Source organism: Trichosurus vulpecula, chromosome 3, assembly GCF_011100635.1.
Source record: "Trichosurus vulpecula isolate mTriVul1 chromosome 3, mTriVul1.pri, whole genome shotgun sequence".
Lineage (NCBI taxonomy): Eukaryota > Metazoa > Chordata > Mammalia > Diprotodontia > Phalangeridae > Trichosurus > Trichosurus vulpecula.
In genome coordinates, this window is record NC_050575.1 from 336642487 (window position 1) to 336658638 (window position 16152).

Here is a 16152-nt window from a genome sequence, read left to right on the forward strand (position 1 = left end):
CATGAAAAACTTTTCTCAAATATTTGCTAAAATCCAGGTGAACTGTGTTTACAGAATCTCCCATTCCTAATTACCCCATCAAAATTATCCTATCAAAAAAGGACATAAAATTCATCTGAAATGATCTTTTTTTGATGGAGCTATGCTACCTTGTTATGATTTCAACCTCCTTTTCTAGAAATTCATTCATCATCACTTTAACACTATGATCTAGAATTTTATTAGGAAATGACGTTAGGCTCTATAGTTTGCAAACTCTTGTTTTCCCTCTTTTGAAAATCTCCAGTCCTAGGGTACCTCGTTTCATTTTCTGTCATCTTTAGAAGCTCATTAGTCATCATGGCTCAGCAGTCATCTCTCCATTCTTTCATTACCTGAGGATGTCATTCATCTGGAACAGGTGATGTTGAGTCATCAAAGGCAATGGGGTGTTCTCTTATGATCACCTTATTTATAGTGGATATCAACTCTTTATTAATCTTATCTGTTCTTTCTTTTTCAGTCCAAAAATAATTCTCCAAAATTAAGAAGCAATTAGCTCTGCATTCACTCATGTTTTTTTAATCATCTCAAGCAGTACTCTTATCCCTTCTTTGATCCTTTATCTTTTTTTAGTATTGTTTTAAAATGCTTTTTGTTCTCTTTAGCTTTCTTTTTAGTCCCAACTCATTCAAAACTTTTTTTTATGCTGTTTATTCAAGACCATACCATTCTTTTGTTATTCATCTTTAGTTCTTGCTTCAATTTTCTAAATTTTGAGATAGGGCTTGGACTTGTGATTTCAAGGTATAGGGGAGAGGTCAGTCGACAGAGTATGGTCCTGTGTTTTTTATGGTCCCTGAGCTAAAAATGGTTTTTATTTTTTAAAATAAGATTTTATTGCTTTTAAAAATGCAAAACTATAATTAGCTTGTGGGCCATACAAAAACAGGAGTGGGCCAAATAAGTATAGTTTGCTGACTTCTGGTAGGAAACTCCCCAATGAGGAAACTGTCTACCTTCCTTGCCATCTTCCTTGCAACTTATAATCTTAAGAGAGTTGGTCTAGAATACTGAGAAGTTGCGACTGCTTAGGGTCAAATAGCTGTGTGTGTGTGTGTGTGTGTGTTTAAATATAGGTTATTTTTGTGAGGTGTTTTTTTTTTACATCTTTACCATGTCTTTAGGCAGTTTCCCTTTTTTGATTCTCCCACTGGAAGTGATTCTCTTTGTGTCATCAGAATTTCATTTTTGAGAGCTTTCCAACCTTCCTGAGCTGACTTCTCCTATAAAAATCCTTGGGATCCTACCCATCGTTCCTCTGAACTTTCTGAAATGTGTTCTCTCAAATCTAGGTTATATAACTATTCCTAGATTTTTGTTTTCTCTGTCACAGACTCAAATATGGAGTGGTCAACATCCCTCCAAAGTTCCCCTAATTTCAACCGTAGTGTCTCCTTGTTGGTGACAGATCCCAAGTATTCTCTTTTTGTTGGTTCTGACACTTTTTGAAGGATGAAGTTATCATTAAGGCAACTAAATTATTGGCTGTTCTGCTCTTGGCAGAGAGAGCTTCAGAATATGTCTGGATGATTTGGAATTCCCTACTAGTACTGTCTCATGTGTTTGTGCCACCCTTGTGATTTATTTCCAAAACTCTTTATTTCTGCCTCCACTGATCTTCATCCATACTTCTCTATTATAGTTATGCCCTAGAGTTCCTGGATGTTCTTAGAAGAGTGATTCCTTAATATACAATGATTATTTCTTTCCCTACTCTCCACCCTGCCTCACTCTAGCTATCCTGTTCCTTTTTGATAACTTTTGTTTTAGCCAAATTGACCTATGTGATGTTCTCTGGATGTGACATTCTATCTCCTGCATGCATGGCTTTTCACAAGTTTTCACTCCAGTAATGGTGTCCCTTCTCATTTTTGCTTTTTTGCAACTTCTCTCTCACTACAAGGCTGAGCCCAATTGCTATGTCCTCTGAGAGACCATTCCTGGTTCCTCTAGTTGTTAGTTCCTCCTCCCCAACTTAGGTTTGTATATGTTGTATCCACCCAGTAGAATATGAGCTCCTTGAGGGCAGAGGTTATTTTGTTTTTGTCTTTGTATTCCCAGTACTTATTCCATCTCCAATAAGCATGGTGCTTTATGCCTGTTGAATTAAATTGTTGAATATTCCAGGCATGAATCTCAGTGATTTGTATGAGGTAAGATTTGCCTCCTTGAGTTAGAATCTCAATTTTTAATAATAATCGTAATTGCTAGCATTTCTATAATGTCTTCTATGTGCCAGGCACTATACTAAACACTTTACAGATATCTCATTTGATTCTCTAGTTTTCTCCCCTTATTAAACTTATCCATCTAACTTTAAATTTGCCTCAGATTAACATTCTGAAAGACCCCTGAGTATCCTTATGAAATGAGGAGCACCTAAAGCAATGGCCTTAACCTTTTTTTTTTTTTTTTTTTAGTACTTTGGAACTTAAAGAGAAATAGTGTCTTCCCCACTAACATACAGATATGTAGCCAAAGTGGTTAATGTCATTGCAGTCAAACATTAACAGGTGCAATGACATGAAGGCAATTTCTTAAATGAACAAATGAGCAAACTGAATTGGAATTTTTTTTTTTTAAATGAGCCTTCCAACTAGAGTTGGTAAAGAAGGAAGTTGAAACTTTTTCAGAGTTGTTTGACCTTCTGCTAAAGACCATGGCTGAATGTGGCCACAGAGTTGAACTCTGGCAGAGCTTGTCAAATTATTTCATCTATCTTCTCAACCGGTACTGATCAAATTGCCTCCCCCTGCCCCCTCCCCCGCAAAAAACAAAACCCAAACAAACCTAGAAAAGATGGGTTTTATTTTGCCATAGTCTCATGTGATAGATGTGGCCAGTTAATTTTTGTTTTTGGTTCAATTAAACATTTATTAAGTAGCGTATATGTAAGGCATTTTGTAGATGCTGGTAATATAAAGACAAAAATGAGATAGCCCCTGCCTTCAGGATGCCTTCTCCTTTTCTTACTTTTTAACATATATTCAAGTAAATAATTAAAAAGCAGTTTGTACTTTTAATAATTACTGTATTTCACCACATAATTGTCACATCGTATTGTGAGGGTTTTTTTTTCCAGTCCAAAATTGCTTTATAACCTTTCATTGTGTAATTGTCACATGGTGTAATTCTGTTATCATGCAGCTTACAAGGTAAACAGAGCAGCAATGTATTCACCAGTGGTATATGGATATGCACTTATCTCTTGCACGTTGCAAGCTGGGAGCCTAGAATTCTCAGCTCACATGCATTGTTGGTATTCAATTTTAACATATATTCACAAGTATTCCATGCATCCTAATCTTGCACCAAAGACAGGTTAGTAATAAATGATTTTTAAGTAATATCAGCACAGTTTTTAAAAAAAGCCTCACATAATGTTCACACCCCACTTCTGTCAAAACATTTGCCATAAATTGGCTACGATTGGTGGTGAAATATAGTTAATTTTTTTAAAGTGCTACTAATTTTTATACTTTTATTTTTTTTAACTTTCTAACATACATTCAAGTAAGTAAAAAGCAATTTCTACTTTTAAAATATTTTAGTTATTTTTTATAAAAATTCTAATTTTTCTTTCTAAAATCAATTCTTTAAAATTATTTTTTAAAAATTTAACTTTTCTTACTTTCTGATTTATACACTGGTAAAGTTACTGAAAAGCAATTTCAAGAGGTTTGGTGGTTTAAGATCAGATGTCATATGTGATGAGTGGCTAAAAGTTATTCGAGTAATTTTTCATTTAATATAGCTTATTGAGTGACCAGCATTAGGCGTTTCAGCCGCATTTTGGTATATGGCTGGTTAATTGAGTATTTAATTCAGTTCATTTCACAAAGTTTTTATTAAGTACCTACTATGTGCCAGGCACTGCACTAGGTCCCGGGGATTCAATCAAAACAATTTAACATAAAATACTGAACATCATGGAATGGAAAGATCCCACTGTGAGGAATCACAAGGCTCAGGTTCATACATTGGCTCTGCCACATGCGATGATGTCCTTCACCATGCTAGACTTGAGTTTCCTCATCTGTAAAAGTGAAGGGTTTTGACTAGGAGGGGAATAAGCATTTATATAGAATCTAATAAGTGTCAAGCACTATAGTAAATCCTTTACAATTATTGTCTCTTTTGATCTTCACAACAACCCTGAGAAGTAGGTGTTTTTATTATCCCCATTTTACAGTTGGGGGAACTGAGGCAAACAGAGATTAAGGACTTGCCCAGGGTCATACAGCTAGTATGAAGCCAATTTTGAACTCAGGTCTTCCTGACTCCAGGCCCAGCACTCTATCCATAGCACCACCTAGCTGACTAAATGAGTCTAAGGTCCCATCCAGCTCTATGTTTTGTGATCCATCTAAAATGACCAATTTCTCCTTTTTCTCTTTCACCTTTTCAAAAAAACTTTTTTTTAATATTGAATTTTTTTTTTGTTAAATAGGATTTATGTGATTTCTCCCAAAATTCTGTGCTTTCTCTTTGGGAATTGTATCTTGGTCTCCCTGTGAAATGGAAAACGTAGACACACATGGCAACATATGATTCTGAGAGCAAGACCTATTCATTGTTCCTTTTAAAAGCAAAGAAACAAAAATCCAAGACTCTTCTCTTGCCTCATTAGCCACCTTTTAACTTTATTAAGTATCTTGATCCTACTTATTCTCTGAACAGCTTATATTATTTTAGTCTCTTTTAGTGAGTTAATTTTATTCTCTGTATATGTAAAAGAAATACTCTTATATGAACCCCTAGACTCATACTTGTTGTATGTGCTCTGCCTCAGCTTCACAGAATTTGAATGAACTGTTGATGTTCAGAGTGATAACTAACTACCCATTTCTATCTATATTTTGTAAGGGTTGAAGGTGGATGAAATCGATTTTTTAAAATTAAAATTTAGATAATACTTATTTTCCACTCTATGATATGGTGTGGGCAGTTAGTAGTTCATGTTATAAGAAGAAAACAGAACCTATATCTGGAGTCTACATCTGGTGGCCAGACTCTTATTTTTTCTAGAATTGGCTTGCTTTCCTTAGCATCTGCCTATTAAATGCTTGTATTTGTTTTTGTTTTTTTTTTTTTTTATGGAGGAAAAAAAGACTGAGGACAAGCTGATACAACACTATGAGACAGTACAAGAATGATTATATCCTTTTTTTTACAGAAAAACAAAACAAACTGAGAGTTTGGGTGGTTTGCCCATTATTATTAAAGTATTTCATTTAGAGTTAATTGGAAAAGTTAATTCTGTAACTGGCAATCCATCATCAAAGATATAGATTATAACACTGATGTTTCATAGGCCTCCGGTGGTGAGATTTTATTATCCCTGATGAATCACAATATGAATATTTTAGTGTATATGGTCTGTCTGAGAAGCAACGTACCAGAGTAGATAGAGAGCTTGTTTCAGAGTTGAGAAGATCTGGGTCCAAGTCCTGCTTCTTATTCATACTGGTTCTGTAACCCTGACCACTCCCCTTAACTTACGAGTGTCCCAGGCAACTGTCTGAGACCATCAGCTGCAGAGAAGGTGCCAGGCTGCATTGGTAGAGGAAGTTATTGAGCAGGCACTCCCTATACTGATTAAATCACATGTCCAGTTAGAAAATAAGTTGTCTAGTGTTTCTCTTTTGATTGATTTTGCTAATATGAGTATTTCATGAAGTGATCAACTTCCATGACACTTAAATGAAAGATATTTACAGTAGTTCATATAGTTATGTAGTCACTGCTACATTTCTGGTGTTTCAGTAAGTTGAACACGAATATTTGTTCCTATCACAGTTTTTAGAAAGGGTTAGTCTTTTTAACCTTGTCATCAGACTCTTGATCCTAGGTAGGTACTGTACTGGATTTTGAAATAGGCTGCTGGTTTTGCTTTGTTGAAGTGAAAATGCCACTAGGTGGTCATTTAGGTTAAATTTATTTCACTTCAGATAAAAGAGTGTTTTAGGAGGACCAAACATGAAGATACTCTCATCTATCCCCTACTGCAACCCAGCCCTGTTCCTGTCAAGATATCTCTCTGACTATGCTTGTTATATAACTCTTGTTTCTGTGTTCAGACTATTAGATAGTTGTAAATTACTGGAGGCATGAACTGATCTTTTTTGTGAATTGAACGTGTATAAATGCATCTGACGAATAGCCAAAATATGCTATGTCAGGTCTCCTATAGCATATATAAGCTTTCTAGTGAATAAATGACTTGGATTTATCATATAGTTTTGTTCCATATTTATTGGAACATATCTTCAGTGATTGATTGACATATATTGCTTTAGCTCTGGGTAAGATGAGAACCTAGTTAATTGTATTCAGAATGGTTGATTTAGATAGGACAGTTAGCATAGGTATATGATGATGATTATTTAGAAGCCACATCCTACTGCAGAATTATTTAAATGGAAAACTATATGTAATTAAACAATGGCCACGTTATCATTAATTTATACCAAATCTGTTGAATCATAAAGTATTTCCCTTTAATAATTTCTGTGAGAATGATCAATAGTTAATGGTTTGGACAGTGCTATTTAATCTTTTAAATGAGGAAGAGCACAAATTGGAATTTTACTGAAGTAGATATAAAAAATTTACATGGATTAGGTGGCTTTTTGAATATAACCATAGGGATTTAGCTGCTTAAAACACTGATTTAAAAGTTGTATAAATAATTCTTAGAGTTATAATGTTTTATGTGACAGAACTTCAGTATTTTATATTTACTTTATCTATTCCAAGATTTTATGTGTAAGAATTTAATTTTATCAGTCAGCACTGTTTTCTTTTTTTTACAGTATTTGAATAATAAAATTAATTTAAAAATTAAAGCTATAAATTTGTCATTGGTTCCTAGATTCAAAGTTTTTTCTGCTTAGTTTTCCATTTCAAAAACTTCTTAAGTAAAGGAGAGAAGTTGACTCAGGATGTTGGTAAAGGAAAGTGTAGTCTTTCAAATTTCCTAGTACAAGCCAATTGACCTTTAGAGTTTAGAAATTGAATACATTATTCAGTAATTAATGAGAGGATTAAAAAAGAGTAACCTTGTTAAGAAAATGTTTTATATTAAAGGAGGAAAAGCATAATCTTTATTGCAAAAGCTCATATAGTTAGAAGATTTAATTTGTTTTTGTCAATGGTAGTTAGAATCACTTTTTTCCCAAGTGTCATTATTATTCTAATTAGATTATCTTCTTTTGTTATGGTGAAGTTCCGGGCACTTCGGAATGGTGGATATTTTTCTGAAATATGGAGTCCAGCTAAATGAAATGCATTTGGCGTACTGTCTGAAGTATGAGAAGTTTTCGGTATTTCGGTACTTCTTGAGAAAAGGCTGCCCATTGGGAACATGGAACCATTTGTCTGAGTTTATAAAGCATGCAGTTAAAGCACAAGCAAAGTACAAGGAATGGCTGCCATCACTCCTATTAGCAGGATTCGACCCAGTCAATCTACTCTGCAGTTATTGGTAAGGAATAAGCATAAGCAGGAACCTCCCAACCTTTGGGGAGGAACTGCATTTTATTTCCCCAAATCTTCAAGATCAGTTAATGTTGGGGGAATCTGATGAAAAAAAAATAGAGGGGTGGAGTGCAATGAAAGTCCAAGAGCCTCAGTGAAATGACCATGAAATTTGGGGGAATGGGTGGTCTATGGTGGCAGCTTTGGGCCATGGACCCCTTCCTTGGAAATGACTTCAAGAGAGGGCATAATGATTCGGTCTACCATGATTGATCATTTGGAGATCCCGGCCTTACAGTGTCTTATTTTTTGATACTTAATAGGGCATAAAATTCTAATCTCTGAAGTAGTGATCACAAAATATTGTTATAAACATTCATTGTACTATGTAGTTATTCAGGGATTACTAAGGTATTTAAGACTTTTTGTAATTAAGTGACTTTTTGTGCTTTTGTGGTTAAGATTCTTTTCTTCCTGTCAGCTGTCATTTGCCAGTGGGCCTGCTTTTAGCAACACACCTAATTGGCTCTTGTTTAAACAGTTCAGGAATAGCATTCATAAACATCTCTGAGGGCAGTAGTCTCCAGAATATATTCCTTGGTCTAGATAAGGGGTTAGTTATTTGGAGGAGGCAAGCAAATGGGTCTAATCTACTTTAGGACTGTTGAAAGAAGGAAGGAAAATTTTGGGAGAGGCAACCAACTAACCAATTAGTCAGTCAATAAGTATTTATTTTGTACCTTCTTTGTACCAGGTAAGGATTGGGGATAGAAATACAAAAATGTCTGTCCTCAAGGGACTTACATTCTATTGGAGAGAGGCAACATAAACAGAAATAAGTATGCATGAATAAATATGAGGTAATTTTTTTTTGAAGGGAGCACTGAAGGCAGCTTGGGGGATCAGGAAAAGCTTCACATAGGTATTGGCTTAGTGGGGTTTTGAAGGAAATAAGAATTCTGAGAAGTGGAGGTGAGGTGGAAGTGCATTCTAAGCATGGAGGATAACCAGTAAAAATGCTCCAAGGAGGAGGATTCCATCCAAGAGACAGAATATATGTGAAGAATAGCAAAAAGACCAGTTTAGTTGGACCTGAAACTGAGGAGAGGAGTGGGATAATGTATAATAAGGTTGGAAAGGTAGGTTAGAGCCAGGTTGTGAAAGGCTATAAACGTTAAAGAAGACTTGATCATAGAAGCAGTAAAGAACTGTTAGAGTTTATTTAAGCGAGTGACATGGTTAGACTACTTCTTTAGGAAAATGACTTTAGCAGCTTTGTTGAGGATGAATTAGAGGTGGGAGAAACTTGAGCCTGGAGAAGGCTAGCCATATACTTTCAAGCATCAAAGCTAAATAAGGATTCTTTTCATATTTTTGTTTTATTTATGACTAATATTGTAACAGTATTTTGACTACCATTTTTCATTACAAAAGTCCAGAAAATCTTGTAATGATACCTCATCGTGGAATGGATAAGAATCTAGGACAATGTTTGTCTAGGTTTGTATAAAAAAAGACCTGGGGCTTTTAGTTGACTGCAAACCCAATATAAGTATGATGTGACAACTCCTAAAGTTAATATAATTGGGCTTTATTAAGAGGACCATAGCTTCTAGGAATAAGGAAGTGATAGTTTGTCCATACTCTGCTCTAGTCAGACTGCATCTGGGTTGTTGTGCTCAATTCTGAAAACAAAGTTTGAAAGGAACATTGATAAGCTGGAGAGCATCCAGAGGAGGGCAGTCAGGATGATGAAAAGCCTTGAAGGCAAGATATATAAGAATCAGTTGAAAGAACTGGGGGATGTTGAGCCAAGAGAAGAGAAGACATAGAGGACATGACTGCCGTCTTCACTTATTTGAAGATCTGCTAGGTAGAAGAGGGATTAGACCTAAGAGAGTATGGAAAGGAAATTGCAAATAGATTCATTGAAGTTTGATATCAGGAGAAACTTCCTAAAAATTAGAAGCTATCTAAAAGAGGAATGATCTGCCCCAAGGTGTGGATGGTTTTCCCTTCATGGAGATTTTCAAAAAGATACTGGATGACCTCTTGGCAGGAGTGTAATAAATGGAATTCCTTTTGGGTATGGTGTGACCCGGAGAACTTCTGAGCTCCTTTCCAAGTCGTATATTCTTTGATTTCATGATTCTTTGAATAGGTAGAGAAATTATAAAGATCTCAATAAATGCCTTCAAGACATCAGTGCATGATACAGGGCCTGAGGTTTAGACATTAAATCCTTACTTCCATACCCCAGCCTAACAGTTGTGCCTCAAATGCCAGACTTCTTACCCTCAACAGACTTTTGCCTTGCGGATTGTTTTTAGGACAAAAGACTCAGATACTCATTTCATTTTCATATTTGTATTTTCAGTGCTTAACATGGTGCATGGCATATAATAGGCACTTAATAACAAGGATCTTAGGATCATATATCTCAGGTTACAAGGTACTTCAGTGGCCATGCTTATTGGTTGATTAATTTGATAAAAAGATGGGAATCAGTGAGGATGGTGTTGGAAATTATAATCATTGGTGAGGAACATGAGAGACAGAATACTTATTTTTCATGGAAAGTTTCTTTAAGAAAAGATTCAGAAGGTTCTGTACATTGTGAACACCTAGTGACATTACAAAGGAAATGAAATTGCTCATATTTTAGCTAATATTTTAACAGGAAATAACTCATTATTGATTTGTGAGTCATTCCTAAATCAGTTTTCTGTGTACAGTTAGACCGCTAATCTTTTAGCACAATGAACAAAATTAATGCAAAGCTAGAAGAAAGAATACAATGAGAACAAAACATGGCTTTCAAGTAAAACAACTTCAGTCTGTCACATTTAGACAAGTTACTGGTGAAAAATAAGATATTATTTAGTAAGATAGTGGTTAAAAGTACATCAGCATCAGTCACTACACCAGAAGAGCATATAAAGGGCCTAGTCATTAAACTCGACTTATCTGCCAGACTGGGCAGTATGGTGGTAAAGGGCAATGCCAGTTTAAAATATGAGCTTGTCTTAAAGTCTTTTGGAGAGGATGATCAATCAATAAGCATTCATTAAGCTCTTTCTGAGTGTCAGGCATTGTGCTAGGCACTGAGGATACAAATTCAAAGAGTGAAACAGTTCTTACTTCCAAGCAGCTTACATTGTCTGATGGGATGCAACAGATACTGATATTGAGCAGCAGTTCTTTGTTTAAAAAAAGAGAGAGAGAGAAAAGCAGTGGAGGGTAAAACCAGTTTAAAGAAAGCTTGTCTGGAGACTCAACTAAACTTAAGCCATCCTAAGGGACTTTATCTGCATGAATTTTTAAAACAAATTATTCTTACCATCAAGGACAATAGAGCCACCATAATTGAACTCTATTATCATAGTTCTGGACAGGCTTATTGAGAAACTAGAAATGGCATTGAAAATAACAAAGATGAGAAAAGAAGATAGCTAAATGAGACCAAGTATATGCAGAGGAGAACCATGCTGGAAGTGACACATTTGTGAAGTCACTGAAGGATTGATTTTCAGGGTGTCTCAAAAAAGGAGAAGTTTGGGAAAAAGTGGAAAAAAATCTCTAGCCTTAATCTCCCTTTACCCCCATAAAGGCTACCGAAAAAACATTGGTAACTATCCCTGACATATGCCTATTTAATCATCTAGGACAAAATTTTTAAAAGAATAATATACATGCATAAAGGGAATCCTTGATGAGGGTATTAGAAAACCTTTGCCAAGTGATAGTCCACAGTAGAATACATCTTTAGCCTCACACAATTGACTGAAAAGTGTAGAAAATACATAATCCCACTGTGTGTGTTTTATTGGTTATTGACTGTTAAAAAATCCCCACTGTATTTAGTAGAACAAAAAGACACCTTAAAGACTGTCTTTCAATAAGATGTCTCCTGTGTATGAATTGAAAATATACAAGATTCCTTGAAACACATAACAATAGAAAAAACTCTCATTGATGACTCTGGTCTTAACATCAGGCAAAGCATAAAAGAGACCTTCATTTTTGCTAATGGTATTTGCCACTGTCACGTAAAAGATCCAATGTAGATTCAGAATGGAAGAGAGATTTCCTTTAAATGGTGAGGTCCTCCAGATACTTCTGGTTGTAAATAACATCGTGTTCATTGCACTGAGCCCTGGTACATTGCAGTCTAATAAATGAGATTCATAAATCAGGAGAGTTTGGATTAACTATTTATCTAAGAAAAAGCAAGTAGATGAATGCTTACTGTCCAGACTGTGTGTAATATTTTGGATAGACATTAGCTTCTTCCCTATTGCCTAAAAACATGCCCCTGTCTCCCCCATCCTCAAAAAACCCTCACTTGATCTTTCCATCCTGGTTAACTGTTGTCCTATATCTTTTCTGTTCTTTGTGGCTATTGAAGAAGGCTGTTTACCATAGGTACCTCCACTTTCTCTCCTCTCTCTTTCTTAGGCCCTTACAGTCCAGCTCTGACCTTGCCATTCCACTGAAACCACTCTCTCCAAAGTTGCCAGTGGTCTTTTAGTTACCAAATACAATGGATTTTTCTCTATCTTCATTCTCCCTGATATCTGAAGCCTTTGACACTGTTGATCTCCCTCTCCTTCTTGATGCTCTCTTCTTTGTAGGTTTTTGGGATACCTCTTGCCCCAGGTTCTCCTCCTACCTATCTGATTGCTTCTTCTCAGTCTCCTTTGCGGGATCCTTCTCCAGATTATGCCCTCTAACCCTAGGTGACTCATAGGGTTCTATCCTAGGCCTTCTTTTCTCTCTCTGTATTCACTTGGTAATTTCATTAGCTCCATGGACTTAATTGCCATTTCTGTGCTGATGAATGATTCTCAATCTACCTATCCTGCCCTAAACTTTTGTCCTCCAGTCTCACACTTTCAACTACCTTTTAGATATCTCCAAACATATATACAATAGTCATCTTAAACTCAACATGTATAAAACAACTCATTATCTCTCCTCACCTCCCAATTTTCCTATTACTATCAAGGACAACACCATCCTCCCAGGCTCCCAGGCTTACAACTTAGGTTTCCTCCTCCTCTTTTCACTCTTTCTCATCCCTTATATTCAATCTGTCGCCAAAGTCTGTTAATTTCACCTTTGCAACATCTCTTGAATATGCCTCTTTCTCTCCTCTGACAGTGTTACCGCTCTGGTGCTGGCCCTTGTCATCACATGCCTGCGCTATTGAGATAAAATACTGGTGGGTCTGCCTGTGTCAAGTAAATCCCCACCCCAATCCATCTTTCATTCAGCCATCAAAGTAATTTTCCTGAAGTGCAGGTCTGACCATGTCACCTCCCTTCTCAATAAACTACATTGGTTCCCTGTTGCTTCAATAATAAATACAAAATCCTCTGCTTGACATTCAGACCCTTCATAGTCTAGCCACCTTTTCCCTTTCCAATTTCTTACACTTTACTCCTTGCCACATATTCTTCAATTCAGTGACACTGTCTTCCTTGCTGTTCTCTGAAGAGGACACTTCATCTCTTGGATTCGGGAGTTTTCTCTGGCTCTCTCCCATGCCTAGAGTGCTCCCCCTCCTTATCTCTGCCTAGTGGCTTCCCTGGCTTTCTTAAGTCCCAACTAAAATCCTGTTTTCTATGAGAAGCCTTTCCTAACCCCTCTTAATTCTAGTACCTTCCCTCTGTTGATTATTTCCTATTTGTTTTGTATATGGCTTATTTGTACCTATTTGTTAGATTGCTGTCTTCCCCATTGGATTGTGCGTTCCCTGAGGGCAGGTAATATCTTACGCCTCTTTTTGTATCTCAAGTACTTAGTACAGTGCCCAGCACATAGCAGTTGCTTAATAAATGTTTATTGTTTATAGCTGATTAATACCTGTATTCTTATGGCTTTGTTCTATGTCTATAAGACATGGAATGCCAGTCTCTGAAGAATTAAAAATCAGTGGCACCCAGAGGAAAATTGAAAACACATAATCAATGTGAGTAGGCTATAACACATTACCAACAGGGAATTGTTAAGAAGAAGCAGAATAAGGAATGTCATCAAATAAATTGAGTGAAAAAGATGATAGTCATGGAGAAAGCAAGGGATATCTGATAGTTTTTGTGTCCCATTGGTATTCTTGTGATAGCAAGAGAAAGTGAGAAAGATTCTTAGTGGTTTGTGTGGATTCCCTTTGGTAAACTCATGAAAGGAGTCAGACAAGAATCACATAGGATGGGCAGGCATGGATAAGTTTCAATCTTTTATTGGTGGGGGGAATCTCTATATTGATTAGATTTTTGATCTGTCTAGGCATTTAAACATTTTATTTCAGTGTAAATGTACATTATGGGATAAATACATTTTTGTGGGTTAATCTGGGGATGAAACCACTGTGACATCGAGTTTCCAAAGTTGATTTAAAAATGTACTTCTGAATGTCACTGTTCATAAATTAAGGACTTTCCACCATATCTTACCTGGAAAGACTGAAGAGAACAGTTGGCTGTGTTAGCAAGAAGGGAACATTGTAGATTATAAATGTTCTGGTATGGGAATTTCAGAGCCTCATGAATCACAAATGAAAGTACGACCATAATTGTGTTTCTTTCAAGCTAAAACAATGTGTCGTGTACGTTGTAAGGCACTTAATAAATACTTGTTCCTTTGAAGACAAGCCTTGGCTATTCATTTTTTGCACCACAATGATAATGATGATGATGATGATAACTAACATTTATCTAGTGCTTTAAGATTTTCAAGGTGCATTACAAATATTATCTCATTTTATGCTCACAACAGCCCTGGGAGTTAGATGCTGTTATTATTATTATCATCATCATTTTACAGATGAGGAAACAAGCAGAGAACTTAAGTTATTTTGTTCAGGGTCACACAGCTAATGAATATCTGGGGTTGGATTTGAACTCAGGTATTTCTGACTCTAGCTCCCGTGTTCTCTCCATTGTGCCAGCCTGAAGACTGCAAATTTTCATACTGTTTGCGATTTTTGCTTTTCATTGAAAATGCCAAATGCTTAATGAAAATGTAGTTTGTTGATGTTGTGTATCATTTCATTGTGGGTAAGCCCAACATGCTAAATCTTGTTATGATTTACTATATTTGATCAGGTTTACATTCAGAGAGCAGAGAATAACTAAAAGCGAGGCCACTCTAAAAATCCCAATGTATTAAGTAGATTTAAAAAATGTTTGTCATGTAAATTACAAGGGTTTTTTTTTGACATACAGATTATTTGTCTTACAGTTTTTTTTAACATACCTGGAAAAGTAATAACCTGTCAAAATGTAATCTACAAGTTTGATACTTTTTTTTTCAAAGTTGATATATTTTTTTTTGCAATTTTCAATGCAATACTAATTCTCCCCCCTGGAATGTAATGGGAAAATAATAGAAAGTAAATGTCAGATGCACATTTTGTTGATTAACTGTCATTGATTTATGAATGTACAGCTGTTTTCTACAATGTGATGGTCAGTGTGGTTTGGTAGTAATCAATTTTTTTAGTGGCATTATCAACAATAGTACATACACCATTCTGTTAGCTAAAGCTATGCAAACGGATTTACTCCTCTTGTGTGTTGTTCAGATAACTGCAGAAAAATGTTTCTTTGTCCAGTCATAGTCTGCCACGAACTGCAGTGAAATTATTAGAAAAGAAATAAGCAACATTACTAAATAAACTTTGATGTAGCCAGGGAGTTTTGTTTGCCTTTATATGTATTTTATCTTTGCGTTTTCTGATCTGATATGATTTAAATGAGATAGCAGAAGACTACAGAAAATTGAAATGTTTTCCACCATATAAATGCAACACTTGCTTGTTTAGATTTTGCCTTCAGTTCTTTTCTCTGTATATCTGTGTTTTGGGGAATTATCAGTTGTGAGAAATAAGTTTAATAATCCTCTACTTAATGATTTCAAGGGCAACCAATCTTTAAATTGTAGAAATAAATTGTCCTTGAAATGACAAATTTTAGTGGATTTTTAAGTTTGTCTTTATTGCTTTTTACTCTATTTGCCTTTGCTTTTAGTAATAAATTTCCAAAGCAAAGTACAGGTTGAATTATCCAGATTATTTAAGCAGAGTCTTTTTTTTTAACCCCTAATTGTTAAAGGTCACATCATATGTTTTTTCAAACATTTTGGCAGCAAGAAAGAATTTGTGTCAGAAGTGAGAAATCCTATTTAAACGAGTGTTTTTTTCAAAGTTTCATTAAGTTTAGGATATAGCTGGAAACCATTTTTGAACAGCCACTTTCTATCCATAAGCATAATAATTACAGTAATGATTCCATGGGCCCTGGAAGTGTCAGCAGGAACAGGTCCCTTGGGGAGCTTTTCAGTCCAACCTCCGTACCAGCTCCTCTTTTCCTTTCCCCCATACTTACTGGACTTTCACCTTCTATACCCACCCCATGAAGGAAAGAATTCAGAACCCTTCATTGACTCTGGCCCTAGAGCCCTTCCCCATCCCCCATCCTCACCCTTCCAACATGGCAGCTTACACCTTTTGGATGAACAGGGAGTCACCAACTATATTCCTTTTGGTAAGATGGAAGACTACCAAGTTCTACTATCCACTCTCCTGTTATACCCCTCAACATCCTTGGGTATTACCATTTGAACTGC

At 35.9% G+C, this 16152-nt stretch overlaps 1 protein-coding gene across 6 annotated transcripts in view; it reads left to right on the forward strand.

The window, feature by feature from the left end:
- Positions 1-16152, forward strand: part of ASB3 (ankyrin repeat and SOCS box containing 3) — a 138038-nt gene that overhangs the window by 109629 nt on the left and 12257 nt on the right. For 5 of the 6 annotated variants that reach the window (XM_036750708.1, XM_036750705.1, XM_036750707.1 and 2 more), the window contains one exon: positions 7271-7528. The exons of the other annotated variant lie outside the window; for it this stretch is intronic. In XM_036750708.1, coding sequence (XP_036606603.1) covers positions 7271-7528 — 258 coding nt within the window. The remainder of the gene's footprint in view (positions 1-7270; positions 7529-16152) is intronic. 6 annotated transcript variants of the gene reach the window in all.